The 12,520-nt window shown below is 49.7% G+C and overlaps 1 protein-coding gene across 1 annotated transcript; it reads left to right on the forward strand.

Annotated features, from left to right (window-relative positions):
• The first annotated feature begins 557 nt into the window (after positions 1-557).
• On the forward strand, positions 558-9,849 carry FZD4 (frizzled class receptor 4). The gene is made up of 2 exons (XM_047691218.1): positions 558-1,285; positions 3,396-9,849. The coding sequence occupies exons 1-2, from the start codon at positions 1,001-1,003 to the stop codon at positions 4,722-4,724; spliced, it is 1,614 nt and encodes a 537-aa protein (XP_047547174.1). The 5' UTR covers positions 558-1,000; the 3' UTR covers positions 4,725-9,849.
• Positions 9,850-12,520: the final 2,671 nt, after the last annotated feature.

Genomic DNA, 12,520 nt, shown 5'->3' on the forward strand with positions numbered 1-12,520 from the left:
GGAGACAGGCAGCTCCCGGGCGCAGGTCCGGCCGAGTCTGGGGGCGGGGAGACGCGGCCCGGCTCCAACCCAAGCAAGTTAGCAGTGAAAATAGCTGCGAGTTTGCGTTGTACCAGGCACGGGTCTAAGCGTTTTACGCATTACCTCTAATCCTCCCAAGTCTCTTTACGGGTGAGGAAACGGACGCCGAGAGGTTGAGCAATTTGCTCAAGGTCACACAGCTGGGATTTAAAGCCACAGCGTTTGTAAATCGAAATCCCGTGTTCTTTGTGCACGTTTCTCTGCCTGATAGGTAGGTAGCCCCGGGCTGAGGTGACAGCCGGAAGAGGGGAAGGAAAGGGAGCCGACTGATCAGGGAGCGTTTCTCACCTGGGAGAGGAGGGCGCAGGCTGGCCCAGCGGGAGCAACTCCGCTCCATCCCCGCCTGGCCCCCGAGCGCCGCGAACCGGGTGGGAGGAAAGTGAGAGCCGGGAAGCCGGGCGGGGCGCTCGGGGAGGGAGGGACGGAGGAACGGGGGAGGGGGGCTGGCGGGCGGGCGGGGGCCTGACCCTCCCAGCGGCAGGCGGCCCCACCCCTCGCTGCCCACGGCGCCCGGCCATTGGAGAGGCGCGCTGTCCGTCCCGCCCCGCCACCGCCCAGCGAACCTCCACAGCGCCGCGGAGGGCTGGGGCGGTGAGAGCGGCGCGGTGCTGGGTGCTGGCGGTGTTCGCCCAGACGCAGAGTGGACGCGGCCGGCGCCGGCTAGGGGCCAGGGGGCTCTCCGCCTGCAGCCATGACCCTCGCAGTCTGTCCTTCGGCCCCCGCCACGGGCGTCTAATATCCCACACAGTCGCGCGCAGCTGCCGGAGACCCGGCCGCTGCCCCTTCTTCGCCCTTGGCGCCTTATCACACTCCCTTCCCGGGAGCTGGGAGCAGCGCGGGCAGCCGGCGCCTCCGTGCAAACTGGGGGTGTCTGCTGGACCACCTCCCGCCGCCGCCGCCGCCGCCCCCGGCTCTGGCCATGGCCTGGCGGGGCGCAGTGCCGAGCGTCCTGGGGGCGCCCGGGGGCGTCGATCTCAGTCTGAGGCTGCTGCTGCTGTTGCTGCTGCTCCTGGAGCCAGCGCGGGGCTTCGGGGACGAGGAGGAGCGGCGCTGCGACCCCATCCGCATCTCCATGTGCCAGAACCTGGGCTACAACGTGACCAAGATGCCCAACCTGGTGGGGCACGAGCTGCAGACAGACGCTGAGCTGCAACTGACAACTTTCACGCCGCTCATCCAGTACGGCTGCTCCAGCCAGCTGCAGGTGGGCGCCCCCCCCACCCCTAGCGGGACGGGACCCCTTGGGCAGGGACGCCCCAAGCTAACTCCGTGGAGCCCTTGCCAAGCCAAACCCTCTGCCCCCTTCCAAGGCTGAAGGGTAAAACTATCCTGGAAAAGTGATTTCCAACCCCACCCCCACTTTTCTGTCCCTTCTCAGGGACTGGAAGCCAAAACGTTGTGTAAGTCATCTGGCCTGCGAAAGAACCCACTCTTACACCCCGCCCTTCCGTTTTTCTCCCCTGCTCACCCGTGTCTAGCCAAGCCCCTAACCCCAGTGGAGCTGAGGGTTATCTTTGCCAAGGATTTTGGCGGCCGCTGTTCGGTGGGCGAGTCCCCAGCAGGGCAGCCAGCTGCAACTAAGACTTGGAAGGAGAGATAAGGAGCCGGGAACTTCTCCTCTCAGACCTTCTTTCTCCCTCATATTTTGGGGTGGCTTATTAAATGAAACCCCCCTGCCGCGTTTTCTGCGGAGTGGCCCCTCCTCGCGTCGTCCCGCAGGACTTTAGAGGTCATGCAGGAAGGAATAGTTGGGTGGCTTGAGAGCGTTCTGATCCTCAGGGTTGAGGGCAGGTTTAGGATTTGGCGGAGAGAAAACAGTTTGGGGAAAAGGTGATAGTGTGTGGTCAAGCTCCAGGAAGGTAATTTGCATATTGGAAGGTTTTTTTTCCCAGTCATTAAAAGTTTTAAAGCTTCTGTAATGATAGGGAAAATGTTCAACCTACAATAGGTGAAGAAATAATTTGCATATACAGAGTGGTTATAATCTTACAAAACCAAGAACCCATTCATTTTTTTTAAAAAAGGAACTGAAAGAGATTTTTTTTTAAAGGTTAGCATTGGTTGTGTTTTGGTTGGTGAGGCTCTGAGTGAGTTTTAGAAATTTAGACAAGAGAGAACTTGGGAAGAAAAACAGAGGGTAGTTGTCCAGGCTGAAAGCTTCAGAAATCCGTGGTTCTGGTTATAGCTTCCAAGAGATAAGAAATAGGCAGGCAGCTTACTTAGTAGGTGTGTGTTTTTACACAGGTCATTTAAAAAAGTTGGACTGTGGTTTCAGAAAGATGGTCGGGATTAGACCTGTTGCTGCTGAAACACTCCCTTTGGAGTGTTCAGAACTTTAGAACTAGGTTATAAAAGCTTCAGAAATGATCCACTAGCTCTCAGTTTGGAAACAGCACATATCCTGACATCAGTGGCAATTTTGTTGGAGAAACAGCTTTTGCAGGGATATATATTTTTAATTACATGTATCCTGGGGAAGCAGCCAAGCTGTTTTGAAGGACAGGACTGGATCCCTTTACATGCTGGAAAATAGTGACTTGTAACTCTAGACTTCATAGACAACATCTGTAAGGAGCCAAGCTGACTGTTTATCAATGCTGGAGGAATTGAGGACAGCAACTGGACTCTGTCCTGCTGGTACTGCTGTTCCAGAGACCTCACATTTATATTTTCCTATTATGCTTCATTATTATTCATTGAGGAAATCTGGCCAAACAAAGCCCTGGTGACCAGAGACCCCAACCTGCACCCCATCCTTGGGTCCACCAGTGTCTCAATTAGGACATTTTCTGTTTCAGTATGGGACTGATTAACAAAATAAATTTGAGGGGATAAAGTAGAGAAAAGAGAGAATATAAATAGGAGAAAAGCCGGATCTATAATTCTTTTTACATTTATTTTTATGATGATAAAGAAGTGAGGACCAAAATAAATTACCCCATCACCAGAATGACTCAGTCATTAGATTAGTCTGTTCAGCTCTTTGAAAGAGGGAGATGCAAAGTCAAGTCCTAAGGTTTATTTTCTTAAGCGTTATGCAAAAAAGGGGTGATGTAATTCTTCAGGTCCTTTTTATATATTTATTTATTGACGGTCTCCGGGAAAGGACTGCTAGAACCCAGGAAGCAAAGTGTGCATGCGATGGATTTTTTTAAGCACCCTAGTCTGAGGTCAGAGTAAACAGTCAGAGTCCTTATAGCTGGTTTAAAAGTCGATATGTACTTTTGCCTGGAAGCATTCAACTCCGCTTCGTGCAAGCATTTGGTCAGACTTCCAAGTCATTGTTTTCTTTGTTCATTTCATTACTTTTCCAGTTCTTCCTTTGTTCGGTTTACGTGCCAATGTGCACAGAGAAGATCAACATCCCCATTGGCCCGTGTGGGGGCATGTGTCTTTCGGTCAAGAGGCGCTGTGAACCCGTCCTGAAGGAATTTGGCTTTGCCTGGCCCGAGAGCCTGAACTGCAGCAAATTCCCACCCCAGAATGACCACAACCACATGTGCATGGAAGGGCCGGGTGATGAGGAGGTGCCCTTACCTCACAAAACCCCCCTCCAGCCTGGGGAAGAGTGCCACTCCGTAGGCACCAACTCGGATCAGTACATCTGGGTGAAAAGGAGCCTGAACTGTGTTCTCAAGTGTGGCTATGATGCTGGCTTGTACAGCCGCTCGGCCAAGGAGTTCACGGACATCTGGATGGCTGTGTGGGCCAGCCTGTGCTTCATCTCCACCGCCTTCACCGTGCTCACCTTCCTGATCGATTCCTCCAGGTTCTCCTACCCTGAGCGCCCCATCATATTTCTCAGTATGTGCTATAATATTTATAGCATTGCTTATATTGTCAGGCTGACCGTAGGCCGGGAAAGGATATCCTGCGATTTTGAAGAGGCAGCAGAACCTGTTCTCATCCAAGAAGGACTTAAGAACACAGGATGTGCAATCATTTTCTTGCTGATGTACTTTTTTGGAATGGCCAGTTCCATCTGGTGGGTTATTCTGACGCTCACTTGGTTTTTGGCCGCGGGACTCAAATGGGGTCACGAGGCCATCGAGATGCACAGCTCTTATTTCCACATCGCTGCCTGGGCCATCCCTGCTGTGAAAACCATTGTCATCTTGATTATGAGGCTGGTGGATGCAGACGAACTGACCGGCCTGTGCTACGTCGGGAACCAAAACCTCGATGCCCTCACAGGTTTTGTGGTGGCTCCCCTCTTCACGTATTTGGTGATTGGAACCCTGTTCATTGCTGCTGGTTTAGTGGCCTTGTTCAAAATTCGATCCAATCTGCAAAAAGATGGGACAAAGACAGACAAGTTGGAAAGGCTGATGGTTAAGATCGGGGTCTTCTCGGTCCTGTACACGGTGCCTGCCACATGTGTGATTGCCTGCTATTTCTATGAAATCTCCAACTGGGCGCTCTTCCAGTATTCTGCAGATGACTCCAATATGGCGGTGGAGATGTTGAAGATTTTTATGTCTTTGCTGGTGGGCATCACCTCAGGCATGTGGATTTGGTCTGCCAAGACTCTGCACACCTGGCAGAAGTGTTCTAACAGATTGGTGAATTCTGGGAAGGTAAAGAGAGAAAAGCGAGGGAACGGTTGGGTGAAGCCTGGGAAAGGCAACGAAACTGTGGTATAAGGCTACCCGGGCTCCACGCTTTCCAAATTTTGAAGGTGGGGGGGAATGCTAGCATTTTGGCGCAAGTGCGACTAAAAGTTTCCTGCAGTGTATCTCAGTTTGAGCAAACTGGCAACACATCAGTGACCCCTATAAGCCACTGCCACCTGCCCCCCCCCCCCCCCCGCCACTCCCCTGCATCATAAAAGGAATGATTTTGCTGCAGACTTTGGAACGATCCAAAATGGAAAAGCCAGTTAGAGGCTTTTGAAGCTGTGAAAAATCAAAACATTGATCACTTTAGCAGGTCGCAGCTTGGAGCGTGGAGGTCCTATCTCGATTCCAAGAGGGTCCAGGGCGATACTGCTTTTCCCTGCAGAGTGAGATCTGGGCTGTGAGTAGGTAACTTGCAGGGAGAAAGATTAACTTTTTTAACCCTTAAAATCTTAAATACTAACTGGGTCTTTCAGATAGCAAAGCAATCTCTAAACACTGGAGACACTGGGTTCAGGCAAGTGTTACAAGAGTTTTATAGTTGGGCTGATCTAACATAAACAGTTTCTGTGCTGTGCTGTCCGCTGTTTAGGGCTTTGTGGATTGCTCTCCCAAGAGGTGGTGTCAGAACCTTTCAGTGCCTTTGTCATAAAACAGAATTGTTTGAAAAAAAAAAAAAAACAACAAAAGTACTGTACAAACACACGTAAGGTATCCAGTGGATTTTTCTTCTGTCTCTTCCTCTTAAATTTCAACATCCCTGTTGTAGACTGCTGCTGTTTTCTTCGTTTTGCATTAATGACTCAAAATAGGTATTTTTATAGGATTTTTTTTTTTTTTTTTTGCACAGCAGCATGCCTAATGAGGGGGAAAGTAAGGGTGATTCACTTTCTGACAATCATTTAATTCAGAGGAAAATGAGATTTATCAAGTCGACTTACCTTACAGACCCCAGAGACCTGTTGCATTGAGCAATGGGGACTTAATATATTTTACTTTGTGTGATTGCATCTATGCAGACGCCGGTCTGGAAGAGCTAAAATGTTAAGTTTCTTGGCAACTTTGCATTCACACAGATTAGCTGTGTAATTTGTGTGTGTCAATTACAATTAAAAGCACATTCTTGGACCATGACGTAATAGTATACTCAACTGACTTTAAAACCATGGTCAGCTTGCATTCTCAGAATGATAGTGCCTTTCTTTTCTTTAGCATAAGAATGTTATCAGTCTAGTCTATGACCACCATGAAGACTTTTCTGTTCTGTAGAGAGAACTAAGGACAGCTAATCCAACTACTCGGTGCAGAATTGTTTCCTAGTAATTGGCAAAGGCTCCTTATAAGATTTCATTGGAGGCAGTGTGGCCTGGAGTATTTATATGGTGCTTAATGAATCTCCAGGATTCCAGCCAGGAGCTAGGTTGGTTAGTAGGGAATAAAGTGTAGACCATATGAAGTGAACTGCAAACTCTTAACAACACAGGTCTTAATTGCCTTTTGCAGGGGTATCCAGAGCTTTTAAAAGTTATGCTTTATGTTCCTCACAATGGGGTACTCCCCTAGCAGCCTCTCAAAAAGTTGCAATTCTTTTAAAATTGTAACTGGACTCTCTGTTAACCTTAGGCCTTCTAATCGCCAGATCTCTGGGACAAATGGTTGACAATGTCACAAGTCCTTGTAGCTCATACCTATTTTGCTTCAGCAACTACTTTGCAATGACTCACTTATTATTTATTCATGCCCCACCTCACCCCCCTTTCAGAAACAGGTAGGAAAACTCTTTTATCACATTTCTTTGTGGAAAAACATTTCCATGGACTCAGATTCCCTAATAGGTGGTAGGTGGTCAGATTCTGGAAATACATGTGTCCTTTCCCATCTTTTTTGAGCTGTGGTTTGACACTTTGCTTTCTTTGTTTTCTGGGGCTCCTGAGCCGTCTGAGGTAAAGATGCATAGAAGGTCTGTTGTGTATTTTGGGAGGGAAAGTCTCGGGGCTCTGAGGACAGATGCTGACTGGGCGCGGAGGGTCCCTGGTGTGTGTGTGTGTGTGTGTGTGTGTGCGCGTGCCGAGCCCCAGTACCTTGGCTGGACTCTGGGTCAGGGTTCCAGGAGCATGAGAAATGATCCCCAGAAGGGCCCGTTGAACTCCATTTGAGACTGTGTCGCCTCTGGAATACAAATGTGAACTCCCTGTGCTGCTTGCAGACAGTTCCCAGAGCTGCCCAGGGCCCCGGAGTGTTCACCCAGGGGCAGGGCCTGCCCTTACTCACGCTCCGCTCCAGCGTCCTGGGAGTTGCGCGGAGACTCTGGCCCAGGAAGGGGAAGAAGGACGGTGCAGCCGGGGCACTGGCCTCACTTTACGACTGTAGGCCTCCGTCAGGCGCTTGTGTTTCTGATGGCTCAGTGATCGTGTGACCCAGGCAGCACCCGGCAGAGGGCCCGGCACAGAGTAGGTGCTCGATATCTGTGAGAAATGAAATAATAATAATAAGAGGGCTTGGGTGAACCGCTCTGCCTGAGTTCGGGAGCAAACACGTCCCTTCTGCAAATGTCTGGCCTTCTCAGGGGAAAGTCCATTTGACCGGAAGTGGCCCTCGGTGCAGCCGGGATTAGGAGCCCTAGCTGTGTCACAGGGCTGTGGGCCTTTCCTTTCACATTCCAGACAATGGAGAGTGTTTACAGTTTCAGGAAAAGAGCTTTGTGGCTGCGGTCAGTTACGCGTTACCTTGACGTGACTGCATCACCTCTTCCGCTGGTATCTGTTTGAAAAAAAAAAAAAAAGTCAATTATTGGCACATTTATGAGTGCCCACTCTGTGTAAAGCCCCGTTGTTAGGCACCTTTGGGGACGTGGAGGAGTGCAGGCTTTGTCCTCCCCACTGGCCTGGACTGAGGATGCGCCTGGGTCTGCCGAGTGTTGCTCTTGGAAGACGGGCCTCTGTTTCACGGTCTCCCACCCATCAACCACTTCCTGGGTCTTTCTGCCTTTCCTGTCTCTCTCATCCCTCCCCACGATTCCCCTCTCGTCAGCTCCAGGAGTTTTGACAGGATGCCTCAGCCCAGTTTCATGACCAGCTCTGTGGAGATCCCCCAGGAAAACACTGAACACTGGCTGAAAGGATGTGAGCTCCCACACCTCGTGGGGATGGTGAGGGGGCAGGCTGCTCAGGGCTCGGGGTGTTACGTGTGACGTGTGCAGGGGAATCTGAGGACATCTTGCTAGGGGAAAGGTTAGGGCTAGGGTTTTTTGAAATCTAGAATAAGTAGGGATGATTGTAGCTTCCCCCAAAACACCTTGGCCTCTGGAGATTTTATTCAACGGGGCCCCAGGGCACCTCTGTCCACCCTCTGCTCTGGCAAGCCCCTCTTTCTCTTCGCAAAGGCGACCCTTCAGGGCCGAGGAGCACGGGGTAGGGTGCAACTGGCCAGAACCGTCTGGTTGAGCTACTTGGTCGATTCATATCCTTTTCCTCCCGTTTCCTGAACTCTGAGAAGGCTTCTGAGCCGCCAGTTTGCTTAGGGTCCTGAAACCACAGAAGGCAGTGCCGCTGTTTCTTTCCCTGAGATGCTCTCTGACTTTCCTCTCCCCAGTCACTCCCTCACCAGCACCCTTATACCCAGGATCAGGACAACTTCTGTGTTGACGTTCTGAATTGTGACTTTACCAGCACCCTGAGCTCTGTCTTCTTTGGTGCCCTCCCAACCCCCAGCGTTCCCGGTCACTGAATTCAGGCCTTACTGTGTTAGCAATGGAGCTGGGACCTGAGGACATGGAGGAGCTCACCAGCCTCAGCCCTGGAGCACAGACTCGGTTTACCGGGATGTCACCAGGCTGGTGTGGCCTGTGGCTTCTGGGGAAGTGGCCCTAGCAGCAGTCAGTGGGGAGAGCCACAGAGCACGGACTTTGGAAGGAGCCCCCAGGATCAAGCTATGTCCTGATTTTCATTCTGTGATGGGAGAGATTGGGGGGAGTTAGTTGTCTTTCCAGCCAGTTATGTCGAGGCACTGGACTCTAACAGTTCTGGGTGTTCTTTTATTGTATTTGGGTTGAGTCCTCTGATTTTCCTAATGTTGGGCGAAGGACCCAGGTTATCATTTTCCTCTGGGCCTAGGTCATAGATCTTGGAATCTCCTAGAAGAGCATTTTGCTCCTCCCAAGGATCAGGTACCAGAGCCTTAAATAATGGATTTTGTTTCCCTGTGGCCTGCTCAGAGCCCTCTGCCGCTGCATCTTGCCACGCGCATGTGCGGTCATGGCCCGCTGACTCTCCCTGAGAGGGAAGTGAACCCTGACCCTCTCCAACAGGCCTCTTCCCCTCCGGTGGCCCATTTGCCCTGTAGCAGCCTGATCCTGTTTCTGATTTATCTTACTTCCCTTCTTCTTCTTTGCACCAGCGAATTCCCCATATTTGCCCACGCAGTTGGGAGAGGGCCTGTTTGGGGTCCTCTGTGAGCCATGTCCTCCAAGCTTTGGTGGCTCCTTGATCTCCTGCCATATTCAGTATCTGACCACTGTCCTCTCAGAAGAGCTTCTGAGAAGAGGGGCGGGAGCAGCTCTGCTCCCCGAAGACTGGTCTGTCTTCTCCCCCAGGATGTGCTCCTCTCCACGTCCTACTCCTGGGCTTGGGCCCCAACCTGGTTGTGTGCTTTGGGAGGGGGAGGCCGCTCTCTCGCTGTCTTCCCCACTGGGGCATCTAGGTGGTTCTGAATTTTTTCCTACCTCACAGGGATGTTTTGAGAACTTGCAAAGGTCTGAGGGTGAAAGGCCCCTTGAGCTCTTTGCAGGAAAGGTGGAGTCAGTGTCAAGCGTGATTTGTAAAGAGATGAACTGGGACTCAGCATCCTTGTGCAGCAGGCAGGCCGTGCCCTGTGGCCTGTCCTTGGATCCCGTGCCACCCTGCACCTCCAGCCACCTTGAGGCCAACCTGGGGGGCTTCCAGATGTTTGACATAGAGGTACCAGGCACCTGCTACACTTGCCCTCATGAACTGCTGAATGTCAAAGGAAATGGACCCTGCTTTTAAGGATGTACAAACGTGTGTCTGCATTGATGTCTGTACTGTAAATTTCTAATTTATCACTGTACAAAAAAAATAAACTTTGCTATTTAATTTTTGTATTAAAGGAAAATAAAGTTTTGTTTATTAACTGGTCTGAGATGTGGCGTGTTCCTCAAGGTGCAGCAGAGCTCCCAGGAGGCACACCTTCCCAGTAGTGCAAAAGAGAGATTTGGGTCTGCAGGGAAGATTGAGAGGCTCTTTCTGAGAGCCTCTTTGTTTCTTTTTTGCTGGTGCTATTTTTCCCCTCTGGGATTTCTCCTGGGTCAGTACACCCCCGAGGTCCAAGGTCAAGAGAATTTATTGCTCTCGTGGTCATCAGTATCACTGAAATCGTCACATGATGCTTTGGAGGAAACTGTAGTTCCCAAGCTGTTGTCTGTGACACCTCTTTCTGGTGTCTCCACTGGGCATGGCCATGTTTAGTATACTTTCCAAGCTCCTCTGACTTAATCTGGTGGCTTGAAAGTTTTTTTGTATCACCACGAGAGCTTCAGGGGTCTTTAAAAGGGGCAGGAGGAATTTTTTTTTTTTAAACATTTTCATTAAAATTTTTTTCTTCCTGATTCCCCAACAGTCATTTTTGTGTAATAGATATGGGAGTATGTCATATCAGTCAATCAGGATGATCATTTCCTTAGTTAATTTTATAAATGGGGTGGCCTATGTCTCCATATCCAGAAGTCATCAGATGAAGCGAATTCAAAGCCTTTACCAGAACACTTCATGGGAGCAAATAATAAGGACCACACAGACGCAGATGAAAGAGGAACCATTCCCATTAGAGATGTCTGCTGATGGCCCAGGAGAGAACATCAGCCCTCCTGGTTTGCCTTTAAATTACTTTCCACACCCTGGTTTCACCTGAATACCACCCTGTTTTGGTGTAAGGAAAGAGCCCAAGGAAGAAGGATCTGTAATACTATTCTCCTTCACTGCAGATTGCTATTGTACTTTTATCTGAAACCATAAATGAAGGAAGGTATGTAATTTAAATTCTCTTCCCTGTAAGACAGGCTGTGTTTCTCATTTCATTACCTACTCATTAAGTAGTTAGGAAGTTAAGGAAAAGTCAACACAATCTGGAATGAATTCATGATTGCACTGGAGGAACACTTTCCACATGAAAATAGTTTTACATTTACATGATTTCATCTTATTCTCATGGCATCTTTAAAGTAAGCTGGACAGGCATCGTCTTGTTTAAGGAAGAACTGAAACTTAGGGCAAGGGACTTGCCCAGGGAGTTAGCAGTTTGGACAGCCTGGTCTTCTCACACTCAGCCCATGGATTTCTGTTGTGGTCTTACACACAGTGGTGAGTGGGTGTGTTCACCCAAAAGACATGTTGAAGTCCTACCCCCTATACCTGTGAATGTGAACTTATTTGGAACTAGGGTCTTTGCAGACTTAATCAGGTTAAAGCGAGCTCATACTCCATTCGGGTAGACTTTCATTCAGTGGCTGGCGTCCTTATAGTAAGGGGGCAGTTTGGACACAGACACTGAGAGGAGAGATTGCCTCATGAAGGCGGAGGGACAGATGAGGGTGATGCAGCTACCCGCTGGGCCAGAACCCCCAAGGATGGTCAGTCCCTCGAAAGCTAGGAGGGAGCAAGAATGGTTGTTCATCAGAGGCTCCAATGGCAACCCCGCTGACACCTTGACTGTGGACCTCTAGCCTCTTAACTGCACAAGAATACATTTCTGGGTCTGAAGCCACCCAGTTTGTGACCATTGGTTATGGCAGCCCTAGGAAACGAAAACATTCTCGATTCCTCTGATTCCTTCCACCCATGCAAACCATTTGGTGGGAATGGGTAAATGTTTTGGCAGGCAACTCTCTCAATAATGAGAGCTGGCCATGAGCTTCTGTTGTTTAAGGATTATGCAGCATAAATCACCCGGGCAAGTTTCTTTATCTGCAAACTGGACACCTCTAGAATCAACCCCATGATCCCTGACACTCAACTGGATCGAACTGGTCTTGGCTGGTCTCCCACCCACCCACCCCCAATGGGAGCTCTGTGTGCAAGGCCAGGACCTTGACTGGAATGTGGCCCAAGGGTTTTTAGCATTACTGTCCTGAGAACTGATTTTTTTCTTTCCCATTTTAGCTTTCACATGCAATCATAATTTTAAAGTTGAGCTCACTCTTGACTAGAGAGGTCAGCCTCGGCTTCCTGTCTTCGGAGGTTCTGTGAACAGAAACAAACCACACTTGGAGAAGGCGGTCATCCTCTCTCCATTTTCCTTCTCAATGCAGCAGGGTTGGAGGAATGGGATCATCTCGCTAGATGTTGTAAAAATGTTGGACATGCAAAGGTATATCCCAAAAGGCTTTCAAAATGGGCCTTCGTGCCACCTGAAATTCCTAAAATCATCCTGTCTTCTCTCTCAGCTTATTCTCAGGCTATGAGAAGCCACACATTCACCTGCCCTCACACAAAGGATTCCAATGTCTCACTCTCAGGAGAGAGAATAAAGATTTTAAAGAACTTACTACATTTCACCTCAGTGTCCCAATATTTATTAGCCTCCCACGTGGTTTCCTCTCAGTGCCTGATCCTGTTTTCACCCACCAGCGTGTTTAATCTCCTGGCGCACCCACCTTCTCAGTACCTTTCTTTTTAAGAGATGAAGGGATTGGCTCTCCAAGTTTTCTAAAATGCCTGAGGGTTGCATCATTTCACAGGTAGGAGGCTAAAGGGTGAAGTATAAAGCCATGAGATGGAACTGATAAATCACAGGGAGCAATCCGTTCACGC

Source organism: Lutra lutra, chromosome 10, assembly GCF_902655055.1.
Source record: "Lutra lutra chromosome 10, mLutLut1.2, whole genome shotgun sequence".
NCBI lineage: Eukaryota > Metazoa > Chordata > Mammalia > Carnivora > Mustelidae > Lutra > Lutra lutra.

Excerpts from the sequence above, each read along its gene's own strand:
- FZD4 (XM_047691218.1), top strand. The coding sequence starts at position 1,001 with ATGGCCTGGCGGGGCGCAGTGCCGAGCGTCCTGGGGGCGCCCGGGGGC. Across the intron at positions 1,286-3,395 it reads GCTGCTCCAGCCAGCTGCAG|TTCTTCCTTTGTTCGGTTTA; the intron begins GTGGGCGCCCCC and ends TTACTTTTCCAG.